Source organism: Sinocyclocheilus anshuiensis, unplaced genomic scaffold (genome assembly GCF_001515605.1).
Source record: "Sinocyclocheilus anshuiensis isolate Anshui unplaced genomic scaffold, SAMN03320099.WGS_v1.1 scaffold7, whole genome shotgun sequence".
Classification (NCBI taxonomy): Eukaryota; Metazoa; Chordata; class Actinopteri; order Cypriniformes; family Cyprinidae; genus Sinocyclocheilus; species Sinocyclocheilus anshuiensis.
The window spans coordinates 668,054-680,870 of record NW_015549582.1 but is presented as its reverse complement, the minus strand read 5'-3'; the positions used below and the strand labels follow the sequence as shown (position 1 = coordinate 680,870).

At 34.4% G+C, this 12,817-nt stretch overlaps 1 protein-coding gene across 1 annotated transcript in view; it reads left to right on the top strand.

Moving 5' to 3' along the window:
• dok6 (docking protein 6) overlaps nucleotides 1-12,817 on the top strand; it is a 77,172-nt gene that overhangs the window by 52,555 nt on the left and 11,800 nt on the right. Inside the window, exons 5-7 of the mRNA XM_016446036.1 lie at nucleotides 5,845-6,034; nucleotides 6,272-6,410; nucleotides 8,261-8,369. Coding sequence (XP_016301522.1) covers nucleotides 5,845-6,034; nucleotides 6,272-6,410; nucleotides 8,261-8,369 — 438 coding nt within the window. The remainder of the gene's footprint in view (nucleotides 1-5,844; nucleotides 6,035-6,271; nucleotides 6,411-8,260; nucleotides 8,370-12,817) is intronic.

Sequence of the window (12,817 nt, the reverse complement as noted above, 5' to 3'; positions counted from 1 at the left end):
GTAACCGCTAAAGAGCTGTTCACTATAGCGGTTACAATAGGACTAATAGTCAGGAAGACATCCTTAAAAAGTCGTGCAGGAATAATATCTTACTTAGAACCAGAACACTTCATAGTAGAGACAATATCATCTAGCTGATGTGATAAAACAGGTTGAAAGGACGACAAACAACTTGTGGTACAAGGCAACTGCAAATGAAGTGGTTCAGAAGGAGCAATGGAGGTTCTGATAGCATCAATTTTTTTAGTAAAATAGTTTAAAAAATCCTCACAAAGCTCCGAGGAGGACTCAGATAATAAATTCATAGTTGGGTTTAAAAGAGAATCAATCATATTAAACAAAGCTTTTGGTCTATTCACATTATCAGCAATTAACTGAGAGAAATAACTAGATTGTGCATGTTTTACTGCTATTTGATAATTAGAGAGACTTAACTTTAAGATATCAAAGGAAACATGTAGCTTATCTTTTTTCCACTTTCGCTTTGCTTTTCGACACTCTTGTCTAAGAGCGCGGGTGGTTTCATTTAACCATGGCTGGCCAACACCCTTTACCCTTTTATGCTTAAGCGGAGCAACAGTGTCCAAAGATGTAGAACAAGCTTTATAAAATCAGTTTCGTTAAGGATATTACTGGTAACATGTAAAGAATAATGTCCAGAAAACAAATTTGCAGTGTTAGAATTAATAACTCTAGACAAATGTGAATGATGAGCGAAAGTAGGTGATGGAGAAAAGCATTCAGATTCAAACAAAACTGGATAATGATCAGACACACATGCCTCAATAACCTCCATGTTTGAGATCAAAAGGCCACGGGACAACACCAAGTCAAGTGTATGACCCAAATTATGAGTTGGGCCACATACATATTGTTCAATATTCAGTGACTCTAAGAGTTACACATTCCTTGACCAATGGTTTCGAAGGACAACAAAAATGAATATTAAAATCCCCAATTATTAGTAATCTATCAGCCCGAGTCGCCAGATCAGACAGAAAATCAGAAAATTGACAAATAAAATCCTTATTCCATTTAGGGGGTCTGTAAACCAAAGCACATAGTACAGGCCCCTTTACATCAACCTTCAATAGCTGGACTTCAAAACTGGAGAAAGTATCAGTGGGCACAGTCTTACATTTAAAACAGCTTCTAAAAATTGTTGCAACCCCACCACCATGTCCAGAGGCCCGTGGAGAACTAAAAAAATGCACAGTCTGGAGGAGCAATCTCAACAAGAGGCATCAAGTCACCGTGTTTTAACCAAGTCTCAGTAATGAATAAGAAGTCTAATGAATGCGATGTAAGTCATTTAGAATAAAAGATTTATTCGATATTGACCTAGCATTCACTAAGGCCATCTTAGCAGTAGTAGTACAGGCTGACCGCTGAGAGGTGCGTGTTTGAGCAAAGTGATATTTCCAAAATTGATGCTCCGACTCTTACCATTTGATCCGATGGAAGAGTGGTGATATGACCGGGATATAATCATTATCCTGCAATGGAGTCACAGACCTCACAAGGAAATCATGGCGAGATCCTATTTTATTAAGAAAAGTTTGTGTGTTTGTGTGTGTGTGTGTGCGTCAGTGAAAGCAGCGTAGCCTACTACATATAGTTTTAATTTAGCTACAAACCTGAACCTGAAGCTATTCATTAAACATTAACACGAACCCAACCCGAAACCTGAGAGTATTTCGGGACCCGTCAGGCCTGGGTCGGGTAGCGGACCTCTATTTCCCTCTAGAAAAGGGATGGGCAACCGTATACGGCCCTCAATGTCTTTTAGTACGGCCCGCTGGATCATATTAGACTCGGATGATAAATTTTATCATTGCTAGTTTCCAGCCGCTCCCCGTATTAATTTCAGCACAGATGTAAACATTCACTAACGTAAGCAAATAATAAATGAAAAACTGATCATGAAAACAGTATCTTCCACTCAAGATGGTAAACAGATTATCTTTTTAACAAGTTAAAGGGAATACGCATATGTTTGGATTGTTTGGAAATCCGCTATATTTCCGCCGTTCTGAAAGTGAAACCTGCTGGCATGGAACGAATTTTCATTTTCAATAAGCCCGTCTGATATTTTTGCTACATATTTTTAAATGTGAACCCGTGGATCGACAAAAATCTAATGCATTATAAAAATCTAAACAACTAAGACACTAAGATATATTTATATGTTATTTAGCCTAATATAATAATTGATTAATAATTGTTTACATTAATATAGCCTAATAATTGATACTTTTGACTCATCCCTTTTCTTAAAAATTGTTTAAAGGCTGAAATGTGAAGTGCAGGTCTTAAAAGGTCTTTGAAGCTCTTAAATTTGATTTTAAAAATCCTGCAGATACCCGGTTATTTTATGGTACCATTTGGAATAACTTTTTTTTTTTTTGAATAAGCCCTTTTTAACTGTCCTCTTAGGTTATTTTGAGAATGTTCTGTAGGCCACTAATAAAAAAACAGGACCTCTGTACATTTGTTTGTTGCAAATTTACAGACAATGCAATTGAGATGTTTACATTGGCTTAATATTGCTGTCAACTGACAACAAAGTTTCCCTTCTGAATTAGCTTAACTGCACAAGTTTTATAGTTAATAAAATCTTTAAAACCAAATTACATTGATTATACTTTAAATTCCTTCGATAAAAGAAAAATTGAGTAAGACGGTGTAAAAGATGTGTGGACGTGGATTAGTAATCTGGCCCCTTGGTATAACGGAGAAAAAATGCTGGCCTTCATCACTATCAAAGTTGCCCATCCCTGATCTAGAATGAATGAGGCAACGTGCGGCCAAACAGTAAAATTAAAGCACTGGTTGTAAAAGGGTTTCACTTCAGATTTTACATTGGACATCAGGTGACAACCCAAAACAGTACCAGAATTGTTCATTGTTTTGAGCACTTGATGTTGGCATCTGCCTTCTTTGGCTAGTTTCTACCAAGTGGCAGGTGAATTTGCATCAAAATACAGCAAAATGAGAGTTTCCTCAACAACAAAATGATATGAGGAATATTTTATCCTAATTTTTTAAATAATTAAAAAAATATATTTTTAAAAACTTTAAAAAAAAATTAAAAACTCTTAAGTACTCATGCTTATGTTTATTTTTATTTTTTAATTAGGTTTATATATTTTTTTTCATTATATATAAATATATATTATTTAGTTTATGGATATATATATATACTATATATATATTATAATATATTATATATATATATTAGAATATATTATATATATATATTAGAATTTTATATTAAATATAAAAACTTTATAATATCAAATATTTATAATATTTAATTATAATAAATAAAGACTATAAGAACAGTCTTGAGCAACAAGCACTATTGAATTTCAGTAAATATATTATAGATTATTAGTAATGTATATTATGTATTATCTTGTCACATTATTTGCATGTTGTTATTGCAAATAAAACAACAAATGTAATTTTTTATAAGATCAAATGAAGTATTGTATTTTATTTCAACAAGCCTGCAAAAATCTGCAGTGCTTGCTTATGACTTTTTATTCCCGAGAGATTTAAAATTAAGCATAATGTTTTCTGTGACTATAAGAACAGTCCCGACCCTCAAGTTGAGAACTGTTACTTTAAGGCAACTGCATCTCCTCCAAGATCAGATTGTTTCAGTCTGAGATGGTCTGAGTTGTGTCTGTGTTTATGTGAGTGTTTTTTTAAACCTAATTCAGAAAATCAATATCAGGTAATCTCCAAGTGCTGCCGAAGCATTCAAGCATTAAGCTGCGGCAGACACCATATAGAGTGGTCATCAAATTTGTTTCAATCAAATGACAGGCAAATATAGATTTGTTTTCATAACGAGAGCGCAATGTGTATATGATTATATCAGCTGGAGGTCAGCAAAATTATCGTTTCTCCACTATTCGACAGCTGAGGAATAACAAGCAGAGAGTTTGCCATTTGCGCTTCAATTAGACCCCTCTAACGGCGGGCTGCGATAATTAAATCAGAGTTCATTTTCACAATCCCTAAAATAGCCCCCACATTAAATTGCCTCTTCCTCTGGAGAGACAACTTATTTTGAAGCATTAGGTATAATTAGGGACTATTAATTTGGAGTATGAAGTGCACCCTTGTCTTTTTGGAGCTAATTGTGATGGTGTGCTTACTCCATTGCGTTTGGCTCAACTGCGGCTCTATGGCAACAATCTGTTGACCTTTGTGCACTGCAAGAGCCACATCTGCAAGAAGAGATAATAGTCCATCGGAAAAATAATAATCATGTTAGATGGCTCTGTTGAGATGTTCTCGAGATTTCCAGCCGTACCCTTTAATTCTGTCATCTTTAGGCAGAGCAGAATCTTTCAGCTGCCCAAATAAAAGCTGTTTGAGATGTCTGTAAATATGACAGCTGAATGGACTGCACCGCCACAGTGGTTGGCCTTTTTTAAGCAAGTTTAATTATTATTAACAGATATGAAAAGGTTGCAGACTGCTGTTTGATTGACATTTCTTTTAAAGAAACGATTTAGCCTGTAATGAATTTTCTTTAACACAAGACATTGGCAGTTTCTGTCAGTGTAAGCTGCTATGACTGCTGAACCTTTCTGAGTTATTTACTTGAAGTAACCGTTCAGTTTTGTCATCCTGCTGTCTTAATATAATTTCCTAGGTTTATTGGGTACACTTCATCTGCGCTTGTTATTCTGAAGGAAAATATGTCTGAATCAAAATATATTAAAAAAAAAAACTACACACTTTTTACAGCCTGACACCTTCAGCTTCATGGCGAGAATCTGATATATAAAAGACACTTTTAGTGGTCCTATTCTACTTCACCCCCATTTAAATATTTGGAAAGATGTCACATGGCTGAACCTTTCTGAGTTATTTACTTGAAGTAACCGTTCAGTTTTGTCATCCTGCTGTCTTAATATAATTTCCTAGGTTTATTGGGTACACTTCATCTGCGCTTGTTATTCTGAAGAAAAATATGTCTGAATCAAAATATATTTAAAAAAAAACTACACACTTTTTACAGCCTGACACCTTCAGCTTCATGGCGAGAATCTGATATATAAAAGACACTTTTAGTGGTCCTATTCTACTTCACCCCCATTTAAATATTTGGAAAGATGTCACATGTACAGATGTAAAATGAGTTGTGTTGTGAACACAATTTTAATAAATATTTTATACATTATATATTATGTTATTAAAATTTAATATTCTATTTTAATGCTTGTAATTAATAGCTGAAATGAAAGTTTAATATATGTATATTTATTTATTTATTTATAAACAATTTTTTTTATTCCATCAAAATTCAAAACACACTCACGTCCTCAAGAGTTGTTCATTGTTCAAAGCTTTCTGCATCTGAAGAGATCAAATTAAGTTTTTAATTTTAATGTATACAATGGTTTCAATTGTTTTTATTTTATTTTTATTTTTTTCTCAACAAACCTCCAATCTGTAATACTTACTTTAGTATTAATAAGATACTATTATAGTTTTTATTAATGTTTTGAATCAGTTTTTATTTTTATATTTTCCATTTTCATTTAAATTTTAGTTTAAGGTTTAGTACTCTTGTAGTGTGTTTTTGTCATTTTTGTATTTTTTATACGTCTATATCGTTTTATTAGCTTTTAGTTCAGTTTTTGTCATTTTAGTGCATCTAATTTAACTAAATTAAAATGAGAAATGGCTTGGCTGAAATTAAACTTTTTAAAATATTTTATTTCAGTGTATGTTTAATTTATTTTTAAATATTAATTTTAGTTTTAGTTTTAGTTAACTATAGGACTTCTGACTTTTAAATGTATTTAATTTTTATTCCAGAAAGATTTAATATTTACTTGATGCCGACCCCAAACCTGGACATCTACGGGGAGTGCACAATGCAGATCACCCACGAGAACATCTACCTTTGGGATATCCATAATGCCAGAGTCAAGCTGGTCATGTGGCCGCTCAACTCCCTGAGGAGATACGGAAGAGACTCGACCTGGTTCACATTTGAGTCCGGGAGGTGTGTGAACATCATTCGATTCTAGTTGGGAGTGCTTTTGTCTGACAAGATGTTTTCATCCTAAATCCAATAGTCCTGATTCTGCTCAACATTTAACACATGCTTTCTCTTGCAGGCTGCCCTTAAAGTCTACTCCTGCTGTTCAGCCTATTACGAAAAAAACATGAGTGTACTGAAAACTAATAGAAGCTATAATTGCTTAACGGATGTGTGTGCATGTGTGTTGTTCTCTTACAGGATGTGTGATACAGGGGAAGGTTTGTTCACCTTCCAGACCAGAGAAGGCGAGATAATCTATCAGAGAGTTCACTCTGCCACGCTGTCCATCGCCGAGCAACATGAACGCATGATGATGGAGATGGAGAAGAGCTCACAGGTATAGTAAAAGTACACATCCTATAATTCTACAGGGGGTACAGTGGGGAGAAAGGCATTTCATATTTAGTATTTCCTAATATTCCATAATATTAGTACAAGCTTATTTCACAAATATGACCCTAGACCACAAAACCAGTCTTAAGTCGCTGGGATATATTTGTAGCAATAGCACACACATATATATATATATATATATATATATATATATATATAATTTTATAGAATGAATGACATGTTCTGTTTTAGTGCATTTAAAAATTCACTTTTCGTTAGTGATTCTAAGCTGATTTTCCATAAAAATTCTAAACACACTCATGTTTTGTAAGGTTAATTTATGATTATTAATGTACTTAAATTGCCAAAATAATAACATTAATAATCAAGAATTCAACACATCTGTCCTTTAACTGTTGATTTAATCACCTTAAAAAAATTAAAAAATCATAAATAAGAGTTTGGTCTCAAAAACACACTACCATGCAAAATGTGGGGGTCAGTAAGATTTTTATTTTTATTTTTTCTGGAAAAAAATGAAGATTATTAAGCAAGGATACATTAAATTGATCAAAAAATAAAGAGGTATTTGATTAAATATAATACATTTGTAATGTTACATTACATTTCTGTTTCAAATAAATGCTGTCTTTTTTAACTATCTATATATAAAAAAAAAATGTATTATAATTAATTTGAGTATAAGAGATTAAAAAAAACATTGAACGTTTACTGACCCCATAGTTTTTAATGGTATTTTATACAGTATGTGATCATTTCAGTGATTGACATATGCTAAATAAGTCTACAGCATTTTTTTTAATTATTGCCTTAGTTCAGATAACCTAAAAATCAACCTTTTGTCACTGCACAGTATAATTGAATATAAGGGTTGCAGCTTCCCCGTAAGGATTCTGCCAATTTTCTGAGTATGTTTTCCCACTTCCTTGCTTGCACAGTGCACAGCATGTGATATTTCATAAATCCAGGTCACAGAATACTGGCATCTTTGAAAAGCAGCTGCTGTCAACTAATGCTGAACTGCACTATCGGTCGAGTACCTTCAAAAACACTGCACTTATGTGTTCCTATAGCTCAACTGGTAGAGCATGACGTTAGCAACATCAAGGTCAAGAGTTTGAATCCCAAGAACATGCATACTTACTGATAAAATGCATAACTTCAATGCAACTGAAGTCGCTTTGAATAAAAGCATCTACCAAATGCATACATGTAAATGGATTTGAGACACATCTTAGTTGCAAGATAACCACAGAAATAACAGCCGCAGGAGTTTTTCAGTGTTCAAAGCTTCTGAACACTAATGCCTTAAAATGTTATTTTGGTTATCAACGTTTCATTGAAAGCACATTTTGGTTATTTCTCCGTACCCCCTGAAGCTAGCGAGGTTGATGAATTGTTCAATGGCCCGGCGCGGATGGTCTTTCCTGCACTATTTAAACTGCGCTGCTGCCTTGCTGGCAGTGAATCTGTGCTGTCATCTCTAAGGCCTTCAGTGGAGGCTGATGAGACTTGACCATATGGCCCTCCGCTCAGATCTTGCCATCCAGGACCCCTGCCAAAAATGCTGCTTGCTCTGAAATCTTGATCAAGAGTCCCGCTAAGAGTCTTTATTTGTTCGGATTAACGGAATTCTCTTAAAATTCTCTTTTTAAAAGGCTGTAATGACATCTCACTCCACCTGTCATCTGTGATGTTCAAAACAGCCTAATGGAGAGGTGCTGTTTACCGCAAGGCGAGGCCTTTGAAATCTTCTCAGTGTAAGCCCTTTCCGAGTGATTTGACTGGAAATATAACCAATGTAACCCAATGATTTTCTGCTCTGCCTCACAGACTCTTTCAAACGAGAGCACATTAACAAAGTCGATATCTCTCCCGCGAAGCGCTTACTGGCACCACATCACGCGTCAGAACAGCGTGGGAGACATCTGCAATTACCAAGGTAAGACAGAGCTCCTTCCCAGTCCACAGCTCAGTGAAAACACCATCTTTATATGTCTGTCGTACTTATGAGGGTGACGATTTCATCTGAAGCTCCACTGGGTACATTTATAAACCGGTGAGCATCACTGGCCCTTTTGCTTGGGTTAAATAAATACATTTGGCGATTGAGTAGAGCATTAATATAGCAACACATTTGTTAGCGTTACGTGCTTTTTTTACGTCCTGCTTGCCTTTCTGGAGTCCTTGAGTGAAACGTGTTTTGTTTTGTATGGTTTGAATGTGGTACTGCATTAGTTTATCTGGAAATCAGACTGGGGGATTTAACTCACTATGTGAATTAAAGTGAATGTAAATTAAGCATGGAAGGTTTCCATAGTGATCTTGAATTACCAGTAAAAGTGTGTTGCGCATAGGGAGCGGATTTGCATAAAGTAGCTGATGAGTTTGTATTCATCTAATTGAAAAAATGGTGTCAGCAAAACCTTACTGTATTTATGCATATTAAAACAGTTTGATGGCTCTCCTATTTACAATATGCCAACAAATAAATTTGTACTGCATTTACAATACAAGATGGTTACATCACATTTAAAAGGACAGATCATCTAAAAATAAAGACCATTTCATTTACTTTCTCTCATGTAGTTCCAAACCATGGGTGTCGCTAGGCCATTTTTAGGGGGGCTTTAAATTTCTGCTCAGCCCCCCTAAAAATGTAGCAATTTGCTCCATAAATTACATGAATTCGTGATCGCCTCAGTCCCCTTTAAATTTCATATGAAAACGCCGGCAGACTTCGGCTCCTCCCCGTCTTTCAGCGCGTTCTTCAATCCGCAGACTGCGGTGGCGCAGAGTGAGAAGCAGAGGACAAGGTGTGTGTTTATCGATAGATTGTTATAATATCTGCATCTGTGCAGTTCTTTGTCATAAATACAAAATGTCAAAAAACAAAAAAGTTTACAAAATGTCATGGGGTGCAATCGGTTTCCCATCTACTGTCATCGCATCTATCATGTTGCTATTTTCATTTGAAAATTTAACTTTCAATATAAAACATATTACAGTGCATGTGGCATTAACTCCCATACAGTCATGCACGGAAATGATTAAAGACAGTGACTGACAGTACTTGAGCATAGAAAGAGGTTTGTACTAGAAATGCAAACAGTAAAATTTTGTGTTTGTACAGTAAACCGGTGTGTGTTTGTGTGATCGGAAAGACTTGTATTTGGCGTATTCATTGCTCAAATGTTATATCCATCTGTGCAATACAGTGGAATACCGCAATAAGTTTAGTAGGCTATACCATCCTACCCTATTAGTGAAATTTTTTTTTTTTTATTATTATTATACCCTCATTGGGGGCTGAGCTGTGACGGCTGTGATCACCATTCACTTTTATTGTATGGAAAAGAGCAGCTTGGTCATTCTACAATATATACCTTTTTTCAGTAAATAATGACAATTTTTAAAATGTTCTTTAACTTTTAAATATATTTTGTTGCTTATATAAACCCCTCACTGATGCACATTTAAATGTCATATCCGTGTTACAAAAATACATATTGCATCTACTTGCTATTTGTGCGCCATTGATTTTTTTTATTTTTTCATGGCTGCTTTTTAGCTAATGCTTTTGTGTGTTGGATTGGAAGCGTGTATTAACTGAGAGGTCCATGTGGTCCGGAGACACGTAGCATTAGGGAAATGATATGCCCATCTGCTGGGAGAGAGATGACTTAATCTGCCTGGTGAGAGATAACTGGACACCACATGGGTTTGGTGCCTCGGTTTTTGTCAAGCTGTCAAAACCGTCCTTTGGCATATGTGAATAACCTGTGATTTTTTTACTGTTATACAGTTTCACAAGACACAAGCAGGAAATTTGAACATATGAATGCGTCAGTGTAAGTGCACAAAAAGATTATTGGCTATAATGACACAATATTTGTGTCCCTAATCAGTGAAAAAAATGTTTCGAGGCAGCTCCAGCTGCTGATGTATCTGCCTCTGAGGCAGCCGGCCTTAAAACCTCTGTCTCATTCATCATTGTGGCATTCCCATTGTTGAGATATAGGGAATGTTATAGGGATATATGCCTGATATAGGGAATGTTCCCCCTCCTCATCAGCTTCCCTCAGAAATACAAATTCAGCAGAAGGCTGCATTTTTTTCAGTGAATAAATTGAGTGCATCACAATGTTGAAGGACGGTGTTTAGGTTGAAGAGTCAGAGTGTGCGCCTTCCGTGAGAGGAAAATGGAAAATATTACAAAGATCTCTGCTGTGCAACAGCACACTCCTTATGAATTGTGCTGAATAGAGGACTTCGCCACCTGTGTAAGATGGCATACAGCATGCTTTTTTTTAATAAATCAGCACGCATATGAACAACACACCTCACTGCTGTGTGCGATAATATACAGTTCATGGCATACATCTAGTAATTCACACTTGAAGAAAGGATATTACATTAATAAAACAGTGAACAAAGATGAATTGGTGACAGCTGGACAATAAGAAACAGCATGTAAAGTTCAGTATGTTCATTTAACTGCACAAACATTAGTTTGTGTATTTAAATTTTAAATGAAAGTTAAATGAGTAAAATATAAAATGTGAATGTAAGTATTCACTAATAAGTAATTATTATTTAAGTAATGAATTAATAAATAATAAAATATAAAATGTACACCATAGTACAAAAGTTTGGGGTCAGTACATTTAATTTTTTAAAAGAAATTATGTGAGATGTGAAAAAAAGTGAGATGTTTACAATGCTACAAAAGAAACCATTTTTAGCATTGATAATAAGACATGTTTATTGAGCACCATATTCAGAATTTAGGTATGATTTCTAAGGGATCATGTGATGTGGCTGGAGTAATGACTGCTGAAAATTCAGCTTTGCGTCACAGGAATAAATTACATTTTGAAATGTAATAAAAAAGAAAACAAATTTTAAAATTGTAATAATATTTCACAATATTATTTTTGATCAAATAAATGCAGCCTTGGTGAGCATAAGAGACATTTTACTGACACCAAACTTTTGAAGAGTAGTCAGTTTAATGTGATTTCTAACTAGTAAAATATTCATTAACTAATCTTTAAACAGGATAGTTCACCCCAAAACAACAAATATAAAATAAATTGTTAATATTTACTCACCCGCATCTCCTTTTAGGTTCTATAGAAATAAAAGTTTGAAACAACATAAGTAAATGATTAAAAGCATAACATATAGTAATGATGTTTGATAATCTTATTAATGAAGATTATTATTATGTGATGCATTAGTAATATATATTTAAAGAATGTGTTTTCTTCTCATTTTGACAAATGAACCACCATATAAAGTATCTACTCTTTAATTGCTTACAGTAAATTCAGCTGTTGTTCATTCCTTCAGCTAATATCCACATCTGGCAGAAAAGAACATGACTTCCTGTCACTTTGTGAATGAGAACGAATGCCTGGAAAGTGTTATGCTGATGCTCATTCAGTCACAGCTCAGGTGAAAGATAGAAAACGGGCCAAACTGGCAGCGTACATTTGGTCACAAGATAAATTTGTAGTCAGCAGGTATGGATTTGCTGACTCACATAATATGAGTCATACTGTATGTTCTGGTAAAAATGGATCACCTCATTCTCCTCCAAGACATGATGCACAATTAATAAATATTTCCTGTTACAAATAGCCTTGCAGTTCTTGTATATTACTTTTTTTTAACAACCTTAGTGTAGGTGAAATAATATTGTCACAATAATGTATTTGAATTAATTTGGGGGGTTTCCTCAGCATATTTTGATTTGTGTAATTACTTGTCTGTCACAGAATTTGCCAAATTTTGGATGAATATATCAAAAGTAGAGCTGTACAATTAATCAAATTGTGATGTGAACTAGTGTCTGTGAATATTAACCTGCAAAAGACTGCTATTTAAATATGAAGTCTGCATGTTCTGCGTGTCTCTGCTGCGCTGTTTTGTCTACTTCACACATATTCAAGCATGTGTGACGCTTGTGGTGTTTCAGTGTCTGTCGTCTCACAATATGAAGACATGAACACAAGAACTTCATCTCCAGAGCTGCTCTGAGAGTTCACTTGACCAGAGTTTCGCTGTTTCATTTTAGAAAACTATCATCAGATACACACACTCTAGGTGTTCACAACAACCTACTGAACTAAAATAAATTATGACAGAAATATATTGCACAGTAGAATGTAATAATAATCTAAACATTTTTTAAGGAATATCACACAATATTACAACTTTTTTGTCCATGCTTTGAACAGTGAACTTCTGTTGGTATTGCTAATTTAAAAGGTATTATATTTTAAAAAGAATAGTTTAATTATCATTTGATTACATTTTAAAAGATTACATTTTATGCATTCATTTGATAGCCACTGTTTTTTGGTAATAAATTTGTATTAAATC